Below are 18,328 nucleotides of genomic sequence, written 5' to 3'. Positions count from 1 at the left end.
TACAAGGGAGTGGAGGAAACTGTAGCAGTTCGGGGGGCATCTATGGGGACTTGGGAATTCTCAAGAGTTTCTGAGGTGGGTCCTGGGACAGACACACTCAGGAACTGGAAAAAGTCTTGGGAAATCTCTCTGGGTAGGGGGTGATGTTCTAGTGAGGGTTTGCTAGAGTAAAGCTTCCCAGTGTGGTTCCCCAGAACAGACTCTAGCATCAAAGCTTTGCAAGCTGTATTGGTTTAAAATATGTACTCAGGGACTTCCCTGGTGGTCCAGTGGTTAAGACTCTGTGCTCTCACTGCAGGGGGCACGGGTTCGGCCCCTGGTCTGGGACCTAAGATCCCGCATGCCACACGGCGTGGCCATAAATAAATAAATAAATAAATAAAATTAAATATGTACTCAAATTCTTTGACATTCCTCCCTTCAAAAGATGGAGGCTACCTTCCCTCCCCTTGAGTGTGGGCTGGATTTAGTCACTGGATTCTGACTCGGCAGCAATGATAGTGTGTGTGATTCTGAGACTAGGTTGAAAAGGTATTGTGGATTCCTCCTTGTTCTTTCTCTTGGAATGCTCATCTGGGGGAGGCCAGCCACCATGTCATGAGGAAACTCAAGCAGCGCTATAGAGGGGTCCACGTGGCAAGGAACTGAGGCCTTCTGCCACAGCCATGTGAGTGAGCCACCTTGCAAGAGATCTTCCAGTCTCAAACTTCAGATGGCTTCAGCCCCAGCTGACATCTTGACTGTAACCTCATTAGAAACCCTGATCCAGAATTACCCTGCTAAGCTGTTCCCAGACTCCTGACCTTCAGAAACCATGCGAGGTAATAAATGCTTGTTGTTTTAAGCTACTGGATTTTGGGGATATAGATAACTAATACACCAGCTATACAGCCTTTGGCAAATGATTTTCCCTTGATGTGGGCCTCAGTTGCGCATCACCTGCCTATGGGAATAATAAGGGTGCCAACCCACTTCATATGGCTGTAGTAAGGACCAAATGACTTAATGCACGCAGAACACTTAAAACCATACCTTCTAGTAAATTGTATAGAAATGTTAGCTATTCTTCCTGCCCTCAGCTCTTGGAGCACCCAAGGAGGACCTGGAGAGTCTGAAGCCCCAGGCTCTCCCCTCCTGACCCAAGCAACATCTTCTCTTTACCCCCAAAGTGCTCTTCTCTGTGTGTTCCATGGGATGGCAAAGTTTGATAAGCACCACCCTGAAGGATTCTGAGAACATCTCACAGGAGCCTGGAGAGTTTGGAGAAGCTCATTATAAGGGTTTGGCAGAGGGCTCTGGGTGTTGAAGAGCACGTGGCGGGGGAGTGTGGGTGCTCAGGAGCCTGGGCGGAATTAGAATTCTTTGCGAGTGGGGACGTGTCATTATTCACTGCCCACGGATACCTGGCCGGGGTAGGGGTGCTGCTCCAGCCTGCGTTCCACACACAAAGCAAAGGAGGAGAGGGCACCTTTTGCTAATTCATGCCTCATGGGCTAATAGTGGTTCCGTGGAGCATGGGTGAGGGGGCAGGTGGGTTCCTCAACAGTCTGAGGGATCCTGTGGTTTTAGAGGGTCCTGGATACGTCAGGGCCATGCGGGGTGCTCAGAGTTTTGGGGTAAAGTCTGAGATGCGGGGAGGGGATACTAAGGGTCCTCACAGTCCGTCCAGACAGTCCACAGGCTGCTTCAGGCGGTTTCCCTGGCGCAGGTAGTCATAAATCTCGCTGTTCTCCACTCCTGGATATGGGGTCTGGCCTCGAGTGGCAATCTCCCACATTGTCACCCCAAAGGACCACTGTGGTGGGGCAGAAGGGAGAGAATTTAGGGGGTGTCTCCTGCACAGACGCCCTCACCCAACATACAGATTCATGGGTATCCCCACACTTACGTGGACACAGCTATCTTTGTGGGTGCATCACAGCTACTCACAGAAACGCTTTGGTACAGGTACACAGTTACAGAGGCAACTTGTGTGCACACATAGACCTGCCCACCCGTGCAAACAATTATACGCTCCACGGACACGTGGTCTCGGGTCACCCTCCACACCCTGGCTATACACATGTATACACTTACCACTGCCTCTCCCAACCTAAACTGTCTACATATCACATGTAGCAACCTGTCACCATGCACCCATGAGCCTGTGCATACCCCCGGCATGTCCACACCACCGTTCACAGATGCCCGCCACACGTGGTCCGTGTGGCAGACCCCTGCGCAGGGAAGCCCTCACGTCCCTGTGAGCCCAGGTCTGGTGTGAGATGATCAGGCCACGCCCTCTCCCTGCTCCCCACTCCTGCCAGGGGTGCACGTACGACATCGCTCTTGCTGGTGTAGACGCGGTCAGCCAGGCTCTCGATGGCGATCCACTTGACTGGCATCTTGGCGATGCGTCCCTGGCGGTAGTAGTCCCCGTTGTAGATCTTCTTGGAGAGCCCAAAGTCCGCCACACACACCGACATGTTCTCGTTCAGCCTACCAGATTGGGGAGAGGAATGGGGTCACGGCATCAGCCCCCTCCACCAGGAAGCCTGCCCTCATTCTCAGACACGTCTCCATCTCTTGCCCTGGCTGTCCTGCTTGGGGCTGGGGATCAGTCTCCCTGCCTTGCCCCAGACTGGGAGGGAACTGTGTTACTTCTTATACCCTCTGTAAAAAGTGGGTGGGAAAAGGGCTGCTATGGGCCTTCCCAGCTCTGGCTTTTTGCCAGATTCTAAGGTCCTTCCTAGGCTCCTTGGGTTGGAGTCTCTGATTTTTTTTTAACTGTGTTTTTGAAGTATACTATATACACAGAAACATGCACAAATCTTAAATGAAGAGCTCACTGAATTTTTTTTTTTTTAATAAATTTACTTATTTATTTATTTATTTATTTTTGGCTGAGTTGGATCTTTGTTGCTGCACGCGGGCTTTCTCTAGCTGCAGTGAGCGGGGGCTACTCTTTGTTGTGGTGCACGGGCTTCTCATTGCAGTGGCTTCTCTTGTTGCGGAGCACGGGCTCTAAGCGCGCAGGCTTCAGCAGTTTGGCTCGTGGGCTCCAGAGTGCAGCCTCAGTAGTTGTGGCGCATGGACTTAGTTGCTCTGCGGCATGTGGGATCTTCCCAGACCAGGGCTCGAACCCGTGTCCCCTGCATTGGCAGGCGGATCCTTAACCACTGCGCCACCAGGGAAGCCCGAGCTCACTGAATTTTCATAAACACACCCAGGTAACCAGAAACCAGATTAAGAAACAGAACATCGTGGGGCATCTGTGTAATGGAATACCACACAGCAAAGAAAAAGAACTACTGATACATACAATGACATGGACTAATCTCAAAACTTCATGCTGAGCAAAATAAGCCAGACGCAAAGGAGTCAAAATTGCGATTCCACTTACATGACATTTAAGAAGAGGTGACAGAAGTTGATGGGGACAAAAGTACAGAATAGTGGTTACCGCTTGGGGGCAGTGACTGGGAAGGGCAGGAGAGAGCCTGCCACGGGCCTAGAATTGTTCTTTATCTTGATCTAGCGGTGGTTGTTTCCATGGGTCTATAGACACGTAAACATTCATTGAACTGCATGCATAAAATGTGCATATTTTAGTGTATGTAGAATAGACATCGATTTTTTAAAATGAGAAAGAACGATTACCGGTACTTCCTTCCTGGCATATAATTACCCCTCCTAGGGTGATCAAGATCTTCACTTCTAGCAGCATGGATTACTTGTGCTTGTTTTTGTGCTTTATATAAATAGAAGATTCCCTGATTCTTGCATCTGAGTTTCTGGGATTCTGTTTTTTTAAGAATTGATGATTTCGGGGACTTCCATGGTGGCTCAGTGGTTAGGAATCCACCTGCTAATGCAGGAGACACGGGTTCGAGCCCTGGTCTGGGAAGATCCCACATGCCATGGAGCAGCTAAGCCCATGCGCCACAACTACTGAGCCTGCACTCTAGAGCCCGCAAGCCACAACTACCGAGCCCGTGTGCCACAAATACTAAAGCCCACGTGCCTAGAGCCCACAACAAGAGAGGCCACCGCAATGAGAGGCTCACATGCAGCAACGAAGACCCAACGCAGCCAAAAATAAATATTAATTAATTAATTAAAACAAAAAGAATTGATGATTTCTACCCAGGGTGATGGACTTGGGTAATGACCAACCAGAACAGACCCTGGAGGCCCCTAATATGCTAGGAGTTAACCTTTAACTGCTGTGTCTGGGGGGAGGGGGGTGGAGATGGGTGATACTCAGGCATCTAAGCTGGTGGCTGTGGAGCACATGGGAAGCTTGGGGAAGTGGCCAGTTGCCAACTGGTAAGGAAGTATTTTAATATTTTAACAACTTAACAGAAAATGTGACAGGTGCATAACAATTGATTGTCCGCTCTGATTTTTGGTGTCACTGTTACATTGTGGGCTTGACTAGGATCAGCCCACGTTACAGAAATAAAAGAACTTCCATTTTGACTGAGTCTATTCATGCCTTTAGACCTCCTTTCCAGTTTATAGGAAATAAAGGGAACACAGGAACAAGGCAAATGCCACCACAAGGAAACAGACACAACTTATACATGGGACATCCTACAAGAAAGCTGGCCTGATCTCTTCCAAAAGAATATGCCACAAAACTATACACAGGTAGTGGTGGTGGAGGGTAATTCTAGATTAAAAGGGACCAAAGGGGTACAACAACCAAACGCAATCTGGGAACTTTGCGTAGATCCTGGTTTTGGGGGAAGAAATATCCCGAAAAGACATTTTGGAGGACAATCGGAGGAACTGGAACATGGATATGATAGTAGGTTGTGTTACAGAATTATTGTTAATCTTCTTTGGTGTGATAACAGAATTGTGATTGTTTAGGCATAAGTCCTGATTTTAGGAGATACTACTGAAGATTTAGGGGTGGAATGTCACCATCTTGGCAACTTACTTTCAAATGGTTGAGGGGAGAGAGAGAAAGAGAAGAGAGGACAAATGTGGCAACATCTCAACGAGGAGGAGATATGGGTGTTCATTGCACAATTCTTTCAACTTTTCTGCAGATTTGGAATTTTTCAAAGTAAAAAGTTGGGGGGGTGGTGGAATTCCCTGGCGGTCCAGTGGTTAGGACTCCGCACTTCCACTGCAGGGGGCACGGGTTCGATCCCTGGTCCGGGAACTAAGATCCCGCATGCCCTCGCGGTACGGCCAAAAAAAAAAAAAAAAAAAAAAAACTGGGGGGGGGGCGGGGGGGGGCGGGGGGGGGCGGGGGGGGAACAAAGACATTTGTGAACATTTGCATGTCCTATAGAAGATTCTCTGATTCTCTTTTTTTTTTTGGCCGTGCTGCATGGTTTGTGGGATCTTAGCTCCCCGACCAGGGATTGAACCTGGGTCCTCAGCAGTGAAAGTGTAGAGTCCTAACTACTGGACCACCAGGGAATTCCCAAAGATTCTCTGATTCTCCAGCTTCTATTTCTGAGTCCAAGAATGTAATGAGACTAATATTCTAAGCCTGTGTGTACACACACACATACACACACACACCTCGCCCTCACTTTAGCCCTGGTTCTGGCCTATTTTCTGCTTGTCCCTTGGCAGGGGGTGTGGTCTCTTTATCCAGTGTGGCCCCTCCCCAAGGGTAGCCCCAGGTAAGACACTCAGCATGGAGGGGGACAAAGATGAGGCTTAAATGTCACCACCCTCATCGGTCACCTCTGCCCTTTTGCTCACCACATGCTACCCACCGAGCCCTCCCTCTTGTCACTTTTCTTCACATCCCAGTACTCCTTCAGGATCTCGGCTCAGGGCCCACCTCCTCCAGAAAGCCGGCCCCAGCCTCCTTGCTCACCTCTCTATTCCACGCCTGAGCTCTGACCTGCCTGAAGGCTGTGTGTGTCTAGCGCCCTCTTCCATCCTGGGGAGGAGGGCGGGGCGGGGGGCGGTGTCCCGGAAGGAGGGGGGATTCCTGGAAGGGTGGAAACTCACATGCAGTTCCTGGCGGCCAAGTCCCGGTGTATGAATCTCTTGGTACTCAGATACTCCATGCCACTGGCAATGTCTGCCATGAACTTCACCAGCATCTGAGTGGGCAGGAACTAGGGGGGCCGGGGCAGGAGGGAGTAGAGGTCAGCAGAGTCCCCGAGATCTATCCCTCCTCCCTTCCTCCCTCCTAGCTCTGCCCTGCGATGCTTTCCCAGGGCTCCAAGAATTAAATCCCATCCCTTTCTAACACAGCCCTATGTCATCCCCTCCTGCCTCCCTCTCTGTCTTGATCTCCTATTGTTCTTGCCCTTGACATATGCTCCAGCAGGGAGCCCCCTTTCTGGTCTTTAAACAAGCCATGCTTGTTCCCACCTCTGAGACTTTGCACATGCTGTGCCCTCTGGTGGGACTGCTTTCTCCCAGATCTCCCCACCTCCCACCAGCTGGCACCTCCTTCAAGGTCCCCTCCTCAGTGAGACCTTCCCTGTTCACCCAAATTAATTGCCTGGCCTCCCTGTCACTCATCCGGCTCTATTTCCTTCCTAGCACTTAAATTATCTTGCTTATTTATTTAACTTATTTATTGTCTGGTCCCCCCACTGGCAGACAGCTCCATGCAAGCAGGCTCCTGGTCACCTTGGCCTTCCCAGTGTCTGAGCAGTGCTGGGTACCTGCTAGGTGCTCAATTAACACTTGTGGGCCAGACAATAAAATGCTCTCACCACTGGCTGGTCCCCAAGCCGGGAATAGAGAAGGAAACTGTGTAGGTCTCCGTGTTTCATGAAAGGTAAGATGACCACGGGTGCCGGGAAGCCCTCTCGTTCAGAACCCTGGAAACAGACGCCTGAGTGCCCCCAGGCAGCCCTGTCACTGGAGTTGGGCAGAAGGGGAAGCCACCCCCTCTCCCACCTTCTGTCTCTCCCTCCCCCTCAAGTCTGGCCTCCAAATTGTTGAGGAGGGGGGTGATGGACCAAGCTTCAGAGAAGCCATTTCCAGCACTGTTCCCAGGGTTGTTTCTCCAGCCCTCCTGGGGACCTCAGCTATTTCTGGGAAAGGTCAGATGTCACATTCCAAGCTGAGGGAGAGAGGAAGGGGGGAACTTGCTGACTCTCAGGGAGCGGGGAGGAGGAAGCCTGGAGGTTTGATTTTCTCAGTGCCCAAGGGAGGGGTCTTCCCTCTGCTGCGGCCTCCACGGGGCCTGTCGACCCCCTAAATCTGCCCTCCCTCACCAATGAGCCTCATGACGTTGGGGTGGTCGAATTCTTTCATGCAGACGGCTTCACTCAGGAAATCCTCCAGCTCTGACCTTGTGCAGATGGCAACTTGGGGGAGAGAGGAAGGTGGATGAGGAGGAGAGGTGGGGAGGGAGAACTCTTTCCCTCCTCCTCCTCGGCCTCATCACCATCATCATCCTCTTCTTCTTTATCAAACGTGATTTGTAAGTACCAGGTGCTGTATTCAGCGCTTTACATCTATTAACTCATTTAATCCTCTGAGGAGCTTCCATTACTTTCCCCATTTTAAAGATGGGGAGGGGCTTCCCTGGTGGCGCAGCGGATCCACCTGCCAGTGCAGGGGACATGGGTTCGAGCCCCGGTCCGGGAAGATCTCACTTGCTGCGGAGCAACTAGGGCCGTGCACCACAACTACTGAGCCTGTGCTCTAGAGCCCGACAGCCACAACTACTGAGTCAGCGTGCCGCAACTACTGAAGCCCGTGTGCCTAGAGCCCGTGCTCCGCCACAAGAGAAGCCACCGCAATGAGAAGCCCGCGCACCGCTACGAAGAGTAGCCCCCGCTCGCCACAACTAGAGAAAGCCCGCGCGCAGCAACAAAGACCCAACGCAGCCAAAAAATAAATAAAATAAAAATAAATAAATTAAAAAAAAAAAAAGATGGGGGAGACCAAGGTACAGAATGGTTAAGAAACCTGCCTAAGGGCACACACAGCTAGCAAGAGGACTAGGCAGAGCTCAAACGCAGGCAGTCTGGCTCCGGGGTCCATGTGCAGCTCTGTGCTAGGCTGCTTCCCAGCACAGTCGCAGCAGCCCTGGGAGCCCTACCCTTGTCCCTGTTTTGCAACTCAGGACACTGGCTCATAGAGGCAAAGTGACTTGCTCAGCGTCACACCGCTGGGATTCAAACCCAGGTCAGGAATATAACCTGGTATGCAAGAGGCACTCAGTAATGAATGAGGGAATGAGTGATAACTCCATAACCCAAGCTTTTAGCCACTGTGACTCTGAAAGGATCATTTCTCCCTTCCCTCCAGCCTGACCCTCTAAGCTTCATCCCTACGTGGAAAGGACTTGGCCCTGGACTTCCTGTGCTGTGAGAACCTGGACTGGCTCCCACCCTCTCTGATGATGTAAGTAATACGGTTTTAGTCCACATTAATTGTGAGTTCAATGTGCCAACCCCAGCATTAAGTGCTTCGCCACACAACACCCTAGGAGGTAGGGACGTTATGATCCTTTTCTCCAGATGAGGAATGGGAGGCTCGGAGAGGGATAGTCACTAACCTGAGATCACACAGCGAGTAAATGATGAAGCCAGGTGTGCCTCATTCTCGACCTTCCCCTGCCCTGCTATGCATCACAGGGGGCTGGGCCCTTTGAAAACTACATTTCCCAGGCTCCCTTTCCTGCTGTTTCCTGTTGGAGTCTGCCAATGGGAAGCACTGATGGGAGATTGACAGGTGGGCGAGTGGAGGGGAGAAGTCAGGGCATTTCATCCTCTCTCTTTCTGCTTCCAGTATTGCCTTGGTGGTGGCTGTGTCTCCTTTGTGTTTCGAGCTCCCACAAGGTAGCCCCTAACTCTGTGATTCCTAAATCCCATCAGGGAGCTCTGGCTGTGGGCTCTGGTAACACCACTTCCTGCCTCTGCCCTTCGGGCCTGGGGGTGGAAGTGACATAGTGCTGCTGCTAATTGTCTCACTGCTCGCAGCTGTTCCTTCAGTTTTCCCTACACCTTTGTAGTAATCTCCCTGTATTAAGTTCCCTCTGTTGAAGGACCTGGCAGGGACTCCATTTCCTGTCCGGAAACACTGAGGTTCTGTGGTTGGGCTAAACTGCTGTTACCTTTCCGGTTCTTCTGCTTCCTTAGGGGAACAGGGAAGGGACCTGAGATTAAGGGATGGGGATCCCGCATGTGTGCACATGCATGTACAGACTCACTCTTCATTGTCTTCACAGCCACCTTGAGGATGGAGTCATCCTGGTTGAGCTGGCCTTCCATCACAGCTCCAAACTCTCCTGTGGGGGACCAGAGAGAGATGCTGACCTCAGGGGGGCGCCGTAGGGACTGCATTTCCTGTGGTTGGGCGGGGGTGGGGAGGACTTCATGGTTCAGGGAGATGTGTGTGTGTGTGTGTGTGTGTGTGTGTGTGTGTGTGTGTGTGTGTGTTATGGGGGGACTCACCTTCTCCCAGGGTCTTCCCCAGGGCCACCTTATGCCGGTCCACCATTACATCCCGCAGCTTCTCCTTCAGCTCTTCACTGATGCCCAGGCTGTTCACTGCATGGGAGGTAGGGGTAGACAGAGCCATGGAGCAAGGCTGACATCCAGACGACACTTGCCAATAAGGATACAGGCGTGCTCATTTTATTGCGCTTTGCTTTATTGCACTTTGCAGATATTGTGTTTTTTACACATTGAAGACCCGTGGCAACCTTGTGTCGAGCGAGTCTATAGGCGCCATTTTCCCAATAGCATTTGCTTGCTTCATGTCCCCATGTCACATTTTGGTAATTCTCGCAATATTTCAAAACTTTTCATTATTTTTATATTTGTTATGATGACCTGTGATCAGTGATCTTTGATGTTACTACTACAAATCACTGAAGGCTCAGATGGTGGTTGACATTTTTCAGGAATAAAGCAACTTAAAATTAAGGTATGTACATTGTTTTTAAAGATATAATGCTATTGCACACTTAGTAGACTGCAGTATAGTGTAAACATAACTTTTATATGCATTGGGAAACCCCAAAATGCATGTGACTCGCTTTATTGCATTATTTGCTTTATCGTGGTGGTCTGGAATCAAACCCACCATATCTCTGAGGTATGCCTGTATACCCATTGTTAAAATGCTGAAATACTTCTGCATTCATTCAAAATTAGCTAATGCCCAGAGCACCCTCCCCCCAGCCCCACCCTAGCTTCTCCTCTAAACCCCCTGAATCTTCCCCCAGAGCAGCAACTGAAGGGTTAGAGCCTGGCACATAATCTTGCACCAGTGGGCACCCTGATTGGTTAGCGTCCTGCCGTACCAGTTGTTAAAAACATTTCTTAACTGTTTATTGAAGTATAAACTGCAAAAATCATGAGTGAGCAGCTCAATGGATTTTCACAAACCAAACACAGCAGTGTAACTAGCACCCAGGTCAAGAACAGACCATGACCTGCCCTCTCGGGGGAGTCCACTTCCCTGACTTTTCTTAGTCTTTTAGTCTTTTCTGTTTTGGGATGATTAGTCTTTTCTGTTTTGGGATGTTATAAACATGGAATCACATAATATGTTCTCTTTTGTGTCTGGCTTCTTTCACTCAACACAAAGTCTATGAGATCACTGTAATGTAGTTGTTGTGTGTAGTTGGATTTATTATTTTCACTGCTGCGTAGCAGTCGTTTTCCAACTTATTGGCCTCAGGACCCCTTCACATTCTTAAAGTTATTGAGGCCTGAAAAGAGCTTTCTTTTATGTGGGTCATCTATACACCAGTATTTATTGTGTTCAAAATGAAAACGGAAAGATTTTCTTTTCCTTTTTCTTTTTTTTTTTTTGGCCTCGTGGCACAGCATACAGGATCTTAGTTCCCCGACCAGGAATCAAACCCGCGCCCCCTGCAGTGGGAGCATGGAGTCTTAACCACTGGACCGCCACTGCCAGGGAAGTCCCATGGGTAGATTTCCAAAACACAAGGATACACAAGCACGTGTGCAATCAATCAACAGGACGATGACATCATCACATATTAGGAAGCCTCTGGAAAACTCCATGGAGTGCTTGCGAGGGAATGAGAGTGCGAAAGGGCAAAAGATGTCTTGGTGTTAATATGAAAATAATTTTGACCTCGTGGACCTCCTGTGAAGGTCTTGGGTACTCCCGGGGACTCAGGTCACACTTCGAGAACTGCTGCTGCACGTTATTCCATTAGATTGCTGTGACCTCCTCAATTCCTCTTCCTTCTCCTTTTCAACAAATGTCTTTCCCAACCCCTTCTGGTGTCTCCCTGGGGCCCTGGCAGTCTTCTCACTGTGCCAGGAAGATACCTAACTCCGTCCCTTTTCTTTCTGGATCTGTTTCCCCAACTAGAGAGATTAAGAGATTGGACTGGATGGCGTCTGAGGTCCCTCCTTAGCTGGGACCCTCTATAATGCTACAATCCTCTGAGTGTCTATAGTTCTAAGATTCTATGATTTTTAAGATCCTAAGGGTCTATAGCCCTGGGTTATAATTTTTTAGGCCAAGATCTATTCTACCTCTCTCACATTCTTTAATTCCAAGAGGCAGTTAAGAGGATGGACTTGAGAGCGAAACTGCCTGGGTTTGAATCCCAACTCTCCAGCTCACAAGCTGTGTGGCCTCCAGCAAGTTACTTAATCTCTCTATGCTGCAGCCTCCTCATTTTGAAGTGGGGCGGGGGGATAACGTACCTAACTCATTGGGTTGTTGTGAGGATTAAATTAAGTGACATGTGTAGAGCACTTAGAACAGCCCCTGTCACAGAGGAAGTGCTAGGGTTGGCTGTTATCATCAGCATCATAATCATCTCATCAGCAGCATCTTCTTCATTGTCATCATCATCATGTTTATCATTATCATCATTATTAAGATGTTGTTCTAAGATCCTATGGCTCTAAGTTTGGTCTTTCTAAGATTTACTATGTCTAAGATTCAATTATTCTAAGGTTGTGTGTGGTTCCACAATTCTGTTGCTCTGTTGCTTGTTGTTCTGTGGTTCCAACATCCTAGTATTCCAAGGCCTTCAGAAACTTTTGGTTCATGCATCTGCAGAAGCCCAGCAGGCCCAAAGCTCTATACTTCTTATCCCAAACCCAGGCAGGGAGGCATGGGGTTCACTTACAGGTGGCTTCAGTGGTCCGACGGCTGTAGGACTTGCGAACACGGTACCTGACCACCAGCTCGCCCCTCTCCATTGTTGGTTCGAACACCTCTCTGGGGGGAATAGAGGGGAGATGAGGGCAGGGCAGAACCATGTGGAACCCCCTCCTTCCACCAACAGTGAAAGCGAGTGCCATCCCCACCCCCAGGCCTGCCTGCCCTCTCCTCCAGTGTTTGCTGAGCAAGTCTTGGACGGCTACCTTCTGCCTTCCATTCACTCCCCAGAGCCTTGCCCTCATTCTGATTCTTGGTAACCTCTCCTCCTGCACCAGCCTCCTCACGGTCTCCCCACTTCCGGCCCCTCCATCCCAGTCCATGCTGGCCTTCCGACCCACGTGGCTCCAGCTCACCCATAGCGGGTCTCTTTCTTCCGCCGGTGGACGAGGAACAGGGCCAGGATGAGGACACAGGCAGCAGCCACCACTGCTCCCAGCAGTACATACCACCAGGGCCACGAGAAGGCAGGGACTGGGGGTTCACTCACTGTCAGGGGGTACGCAGGACAGGTCATGGTTGAGGTCTTGGTTCCAGCTCCCTGGGCCCCAAGGGGGTGATGTTGAAAGGAGGCAGGTGTGGATATATTTGATGAGGCATGTGACAGGTGCATTCCCCTATCTGGGGAGACTGGGCTGGGCTGGACAGGGCATGCAGTGGATACGATAGGAGTGGATGTTAAAGGAAGAGTGTGAAACTTGTAGGACGAGTACGGTGAGTTAAGAGTGGGATGGACAGGGACTTCCCTGGTGGCGCAGTGGATAAGACTCCGCGCTCCCAAGGCAGGGCGCCCGGGTTCGATCCCTGGTCAGGGAACTAGATCCCACGTGCATGCCACACTAAGAGAGTCCGCATGCCGCAACTAAAAAACCCACACGCCTCAACTAAAGATCCCGCATGCCGCAACTAAGACCTGGTGCAGCCAAGATAAAAAAATAAATAATAATAAATAAATAAATATTAACGAAAAGAATGGGATGGACACTGGGGGATTGTGTGATGTGCGTGGAAGGAGTGTGGGATGGGAGTGAGAGACCTGTGCAGGGTGGGCTGTGCAATGTAATGTGAGCAGGCGATGGTTGTGAGTAAATCTCAAGTGGTGTATGGGTGTGTGATACGTGTGATGATTGTGCAAGGAGGGGGGACTTGGGTGTGGAAAACAGAAGAGTAGGGAGAGAACGCATACAGTGTAGGACTGGTGCACGAGGCATGTGCAATGAATATGCAAGGAGTTTGAGGCTCCAGGGACCAATGGCCAAGGAATATTTTTGAGGAGTGTGTGATGGCTATAGATGGGTTTTATTTTTATTTTTGGCCGCCCTGCGCCTTCTGAGATCTTAGTTTCCTGACCAGGGTTCGAACCCAGGCCCTTGGGAGTGAAAGCGCCGAGTCTTAACCACTGGACGGCCAGGGAATTCCCTGGAAGGGTTTTTGTAAAGCAAGGGATGAGAGTAAAATAAATGTGTAAAGGGGCATAGTGTGCAAAGGAGTGTGTAAAGAGTGTCAGGTGAGTACTGGAGGAACTGGGATATGTGAGGATTCAAGGAGTATTCAAGGAGTTTTAGATACAAGGAGGAGCGGTATTCATAAGGATGTAACTTTGGTGTGAGAGGAGTGTGGAACAAGCGCGCAAAGGACATGGGAAGGGAAGATGAGAAGCATGGGATGAATGGAAAGGGGGTGCAAAAAGGTGGGAGTGAGTGTGTAAGGAATGGAGGATGGGTATGTGCTGAGTGTACCAGGAGTTTGTTGTGGGTGTGTGCAGAAAGCGGGCATGGGTTAGGATCGGCTTGGGGTGAGGGAATAATGTGTAAGGAGTGTCGAGTGAGTGTGCAAGGAGAGTCACAGAATGTGGGATCGTGTGGACTGAAAGTTTTACAGTGCTTGCAATGTTGGAGGTATGGTGAGTGTGTAAAAAGTATGCAGAGTGTGTGAATGAGAAGTGTGGGTGTGCATTGGGTTTGGGAGGCACGTGTGAGGAATGAAGGGTTATAATGGGACGAACGTGAAAGGAGGGTGGGATTAGTGTGGAAAGGTATGCAAAGAAATGCAGGAAGGCGTGTAAGGATATTTAAGGACAGTGGGTTGAGTTACAAGAGGGGCTGTAATAGTGCTAGGAGGGTACAATGGGTGTAGGAGGAATGTTTGAGAATTGTTGGAGAAATATTTGAGAAGGATGGATAGGAGGGGGATAACTCACCTGTCTGTTCATTTATCCATCCATCCACCCACCCACCTACTAATTGATTCATCCACCCAACTACCCATCCATTCATCCATCCATCCATTCATCCACCACCCGTCCACTCATTCATTCATTCGCCATCCACCCATCAATTCATCCATCCATCCATCCATCCACCACCCACCCACTAATTCATGCATTCATCCATCTACACATCCATTGATCCACCATTCCATCCATCCATCCATCCATCCACCATTCACTGTGTACCTACAATGCACTGGGTCATTCCAGCCACCTCCATCAAGGACCACACAAACCCAAGAAGTAGAGGATTAGAGTGATGAGTTTGAGAAATATGAAAGGGATGTGAAAAGGGTATGTGTGGTGATGGGGTCCTCACTGGGCAATGAGGGAAGGGAGGGAGAAGAGGCGGGTGCGAAAGTCCTTACCCAGCTGGTGGATTGGCTGTCCTTGTCCTGTGAGGAGAAAGGACAGAGGGAGGACATGCTCAGAGAGGGCAAGACTGGTAAGACACGGGTGAGGGAGTGAGGCTCTCAGTACGGTTCCAGGTAGGAACAGAGCCTAGACTGGGGTAATGCTCAAAGGTACAGGGAGCAAGTCACGGGCATCTGGGGGAGACTAGGTCCCTGTGGGTAGGTTGAAGGGGGCTGAGCATGGCTTTGGAGTTACCTGGGCGCCAGAGCACCAGGGGCACAGGGAGGCTCCAGGGTCCATCCCCAGCGGCGGTGTAGGCTGCCACGCACACCGTCAGGTTGGGCACAGACCCGTCCCCCCGCAGCTCCAAGGTCACTTCTCGCCTTAGCCCTACGTCCATTAGCACCTAGGACGTCCAGACGTGGCATCAGAGTAGAGCTCCAGCCCCTAACACTTAAGCCTTCATCCTCAGCCTCAACTCCCCATCTTTCTCAAAGCCCTCTCCTCTCTCCTCATCTCCAGTCCCTCATGCCCTACCTCTTCCTACCCTGCATTTCTCATCCCCCATCCCGTCCTCTCCTTTCCATTCTCCATCCCTACACCCACTAAAATAACAGCTCCACCAGGACTGGGACTTTGTCTTATTCACTCCCACATCTTCAAGTCCTAGCATGATGCGTGCAACACGGTACTTTTGTTGAAGAACTGAATTCTCATCTTTTCACCCTCATCACTCCATCCCCTTCTAACTCCCCACCCTCTCTCCCACCCCATCTCTCCACCCCAGGGTGCTGCCTGCTCAGATAGTACCTTTGTGCCAATTAGGAAGAGGCACCCCTTCCTCAAGATGTTATGCCACTATCTGCTGTAAAACTGTCCTGGTAAATATAGGTCTACTGAAGCGCTTTGTACGTGATTCATAAATAGCCATCCCTAACCCTCTCCCGGACCCCTTTAACCGTCCCACAGTGTGCTCTCCTAGCACAGTGTGATGGCATCCTACCCAACCTGCTCAACTGTCCATGTCTGCCCTGTCATCTTCTCCCCACCACTCCTCCCTCCTCCACAGCCACTCCGCCCCAACCTAGCCAGCAGCACCCACCTCGGGGGTATCCTGACCTCGATAGGCCAGTCGGTACCCTAATAGGGTGCCCTGCAGGGGCGCCCTTGGCTCCTGCCAATGCACGAGGGCTTGGCTCCCATTCCGCATGGCGCTAACGTTCTCAGGAGGGCCCAGGGGCACTGGAGGACAGGGAAGAGGGGAAGCTGGCATCCCCACCTCCTCCTGACCCCCACCCCTGTTCCCAGGAAGTAGGGGCAGGGTACAGAGGGCACGCACGTGGGCAACTCGTGCAGGCCTCCCACGAGCAGAAGCAGAGGTAAGGGGTCCGGGAGAGATGCCAGTGCGCCACGCTGAGGAGCCGGGGACCAGGCAGGAAGGAGATCGAAGCCACATGGGTTCAATGGGTGAGAGGAGATGCCGGGGATTGTACTGATGTACGCAAGGGTCAGTGGGGCAGTGAGCGACGTCTCCTGGCCACCAGCCCCTTCTTACCTCCCTCCGGCGTCTCCACAGGAAGCCAGTGGGTCCAGGGTGAGGGGCCCTGGCTACTGACACACGCCACCCGGATGTGGTAAGGGGTGTGAGGATGGAGTTTGCCCAGCCGCAGTTGGTGAGGTGGAACAGATGCTTGTAAGGTGAGGGGTTCCTCTGGGGGGTCTGGCTCTCCCAGCCAGGTGCCCACCCCATCGTCTGACAGCACAGCCTGGGGAAAGAGGGGCGCGTGAGGACAGGTGGCCACGCAATCACTGGAGGTGCTCACACAACTCTCAGTGGTGATGATCCTGCTGTGACGACACAACTTTGCAAGGATGTGTGTGTGTGTCACAACTCCATGTTAGTGCAACATGGGCACCTGCGTTTGCAAAGCAAGGAGACCACCCAGCTGCACAATGTGACTCTGCCATCACTTGCAAGTGCCACTTCTGACAAGACTTTCCCTCTCTGAGCCTCAGTTTCCTCATCTGGAAAATGGGGGCTTAGAGGAGCAAATGCCTTCCAGGGTTGCTTAAAGATTCAATGTAGGACAGTTGCACAGTGCATGGCAGGTGGTCAGCATCAACAATAATGACAATGACATTCAACCACAGGCAAAAGCAATGTCCCACAATAGAAGTCAGAAAAGGGAATTCCCTGGTGGTCCAGTGGTTAGGACTCCGTGCTTTCACTGCCATGGGCCCGGGTTCAATCCCTGGTGAGGGAACTAAGATCCCGCAAGCCGAACGGCTCAGCCAAAAAAAAAAAAAAGTCAGAAGAGTGGGCATCTCTAGGGGCTGAGGGAGCCTTCAAGGGAGCTGAGAAGTGTCTGCATCTTGATTCAGAGGGAGGTCACATAGGTTAAACAGTCTAGGTGAACTCCAAAGGTTATACACATTATGTATGTTATACCTTAATTTTAAAAAAGAAAAGCCTTGGGACTTCCCTGGTGGCACAGTGGTTAAGACTCCATGCTCCCAATGCAGAGGGCCTGGATTCGATCCCTGGTCAGGGAACTAGATCCCACATGCATGCCGCAACTAAGAGTTCGCATGCCACAATTAAGGAGCCGGCGAGCTGCAACTAACACCCGGTGTAACCAAATAAATAAATAAGAAAAGCCTTTTACAGATCTGAACTCATTTGATCCTCACCTCAGCTTTGCGTTGTAAGTATGTGCTGTGTTTATGCCCATTATATGGATGAGGACACTGAGGCTCAGAGAGATGGAATCACTGGCCCAAGGACACCAGCTTGTCACTGATGAAGTTGGGGCCTGAACCCCATCCTGTCTTCAAAACCTTTGCCCTACTGACAACAAGAACGTCCATTCAAGAGCATCAGTAATAGTAATAATACTTCTCTTCTGTTCAGAGAGGCAATGCAGCTTAGTGCTGAAGAGCACGGATACTGCATCTGGTATTCAAATCCAGCCTCTACCACTCCCTAGCTCTGCACCTCAATTTCCTCATCTGTAAAATGGGATAACAACAGTGTTTCCCTACTTTGCAGGGTTAACTGAATTGACTCTCGTAAGTGTGTAGAAGAGTGTTTGTGCACGTCGAGAGTTTGTCATTATTATTTTGTGTGTGTGAGGTTGTCTGGCCGTGAGTGTCAAACTCTGCACATCCTGCACAGCGGCACAGGCTGCTACATCCACCTGGTCGCCAGGAGTGGCACAATCAGGATGGCAGGGGCCACGGCTGGGGAAGACGTCTGTACAGCCCTTCCCCACAGAACCACAACCCGCCACGGCCATACAACCCACAGCCACACAGCTCAGGGGTGCTGCCTTCACCCTGGGGAGCAATCAGGCGATGTAACCACGTCACACAGTGTGTTGGGAAGTTTACTGCTTAAGGCCAGATTCCTTTGGGTCCAAATCTTGGCTTGGATATTATTTGCTGTGTGATTTAGAGTGAGTGTCTTAACCTCCCTGGGTCTCAGTTCCTGTCTCTGGAAAATGGGCTTCCAAGAGTCCCTCTCTGTCAAGGTGCGAGGTTTAATGAAATGATGCATGTGAGCTGGCTTGCACATCCTGCCAACAGCTAACATTTTTTGAGTGCCAGCTGTGTCCCAAGCAC

At 50.7% G+C, this 18,328-nt stretch overlaps 2 protein-coding genes across 2 annotated transcripts in view; one reads left to right on the top strand and one right to left on the bottom strand.

The window, feature by feature from the left end:
- Positions 1-18,328, top strand: part of ACTMAP (actin maturation protease) — a 345,587-nt gene that overhangs the window by 128,236 nt on the left and 199,023 nt on the right. The gene's annotated exons all lie outside the window — the stretch shown is intronic.
- AXL (AXL receptor tyrosine kinase) overlaps positions 1-18,328 on the bottom strand; it is a 30,904-nt gene that overhangs the window by 1,958 nt on the left and 10,618 nt on the right. Inside the window, exons 7-19 of the mRNA XM_061172993.1 lie at positions 16,263-16,473; positions 15,810-15,949; positions 14,963-15,113; positions 14,722-14,748; positions 12,441-12,573; positions 12,053-12,144; positions 9,381-9,476; positions 9,137-9,214; positions 7,191-7,283; positions 6,684-6,805; positions 5,965-6,074; positions 2,319-2,478; positions 1,659-1,795 (exon numbers count right to left, since the gene is read on the bottom strand). Coding sequence (XP_061028976.1) covers positions 1,659-1,795; positions 2,319-2,478; positions 5,965-6,074; positions 6,684-6,805; positions 7,191-7,283; positions 9,137-9,214; positions 9,381-9,476; positions 12,053-12,144; positions 12,441-12,573; positions 14,722-14,748; positions 14,963-15,113; positions 15,810-15,949; positions 16,263-16,473 — 1,550 coding nt within the window. The remainder of the gene's footprint in view (positions 1-1,658; positions 1,796-2,318; positions 2,479-5,964; positions 6,075-6,683; positions 6,806-7,190; positions 7,284-9,136; positions 9,215-9,380; positions 9,477-12,052; positions 12,145-12,440; positions 12,574-14,721; positions 14,749-14,962; positions 15,114-15,809; positions 15,950-16,262; positions 16,474-18,328) is intronic.

Source organism: Eubalaena glacialis, chromosome 18, assembly GCF_028564815.1.
Source record: "Eubalaena glacialis isolate mEubGla1 chromosome 18, mEubGla1.1.hap2.+ XY, whole genome shotgun sequence".
Taxonomy (NCBI): Eukaryota; Metazoa; Chordata; class Mammalia; order Artiodactyla; family Balaenidae; genus Eubalaena; species Eubalaena glacialis.
The sequence above is the reverse complement of the archived record's forward strand: the minus strand, read 5'-3'. Positions and strand labels throughout refer to the sequence as shown.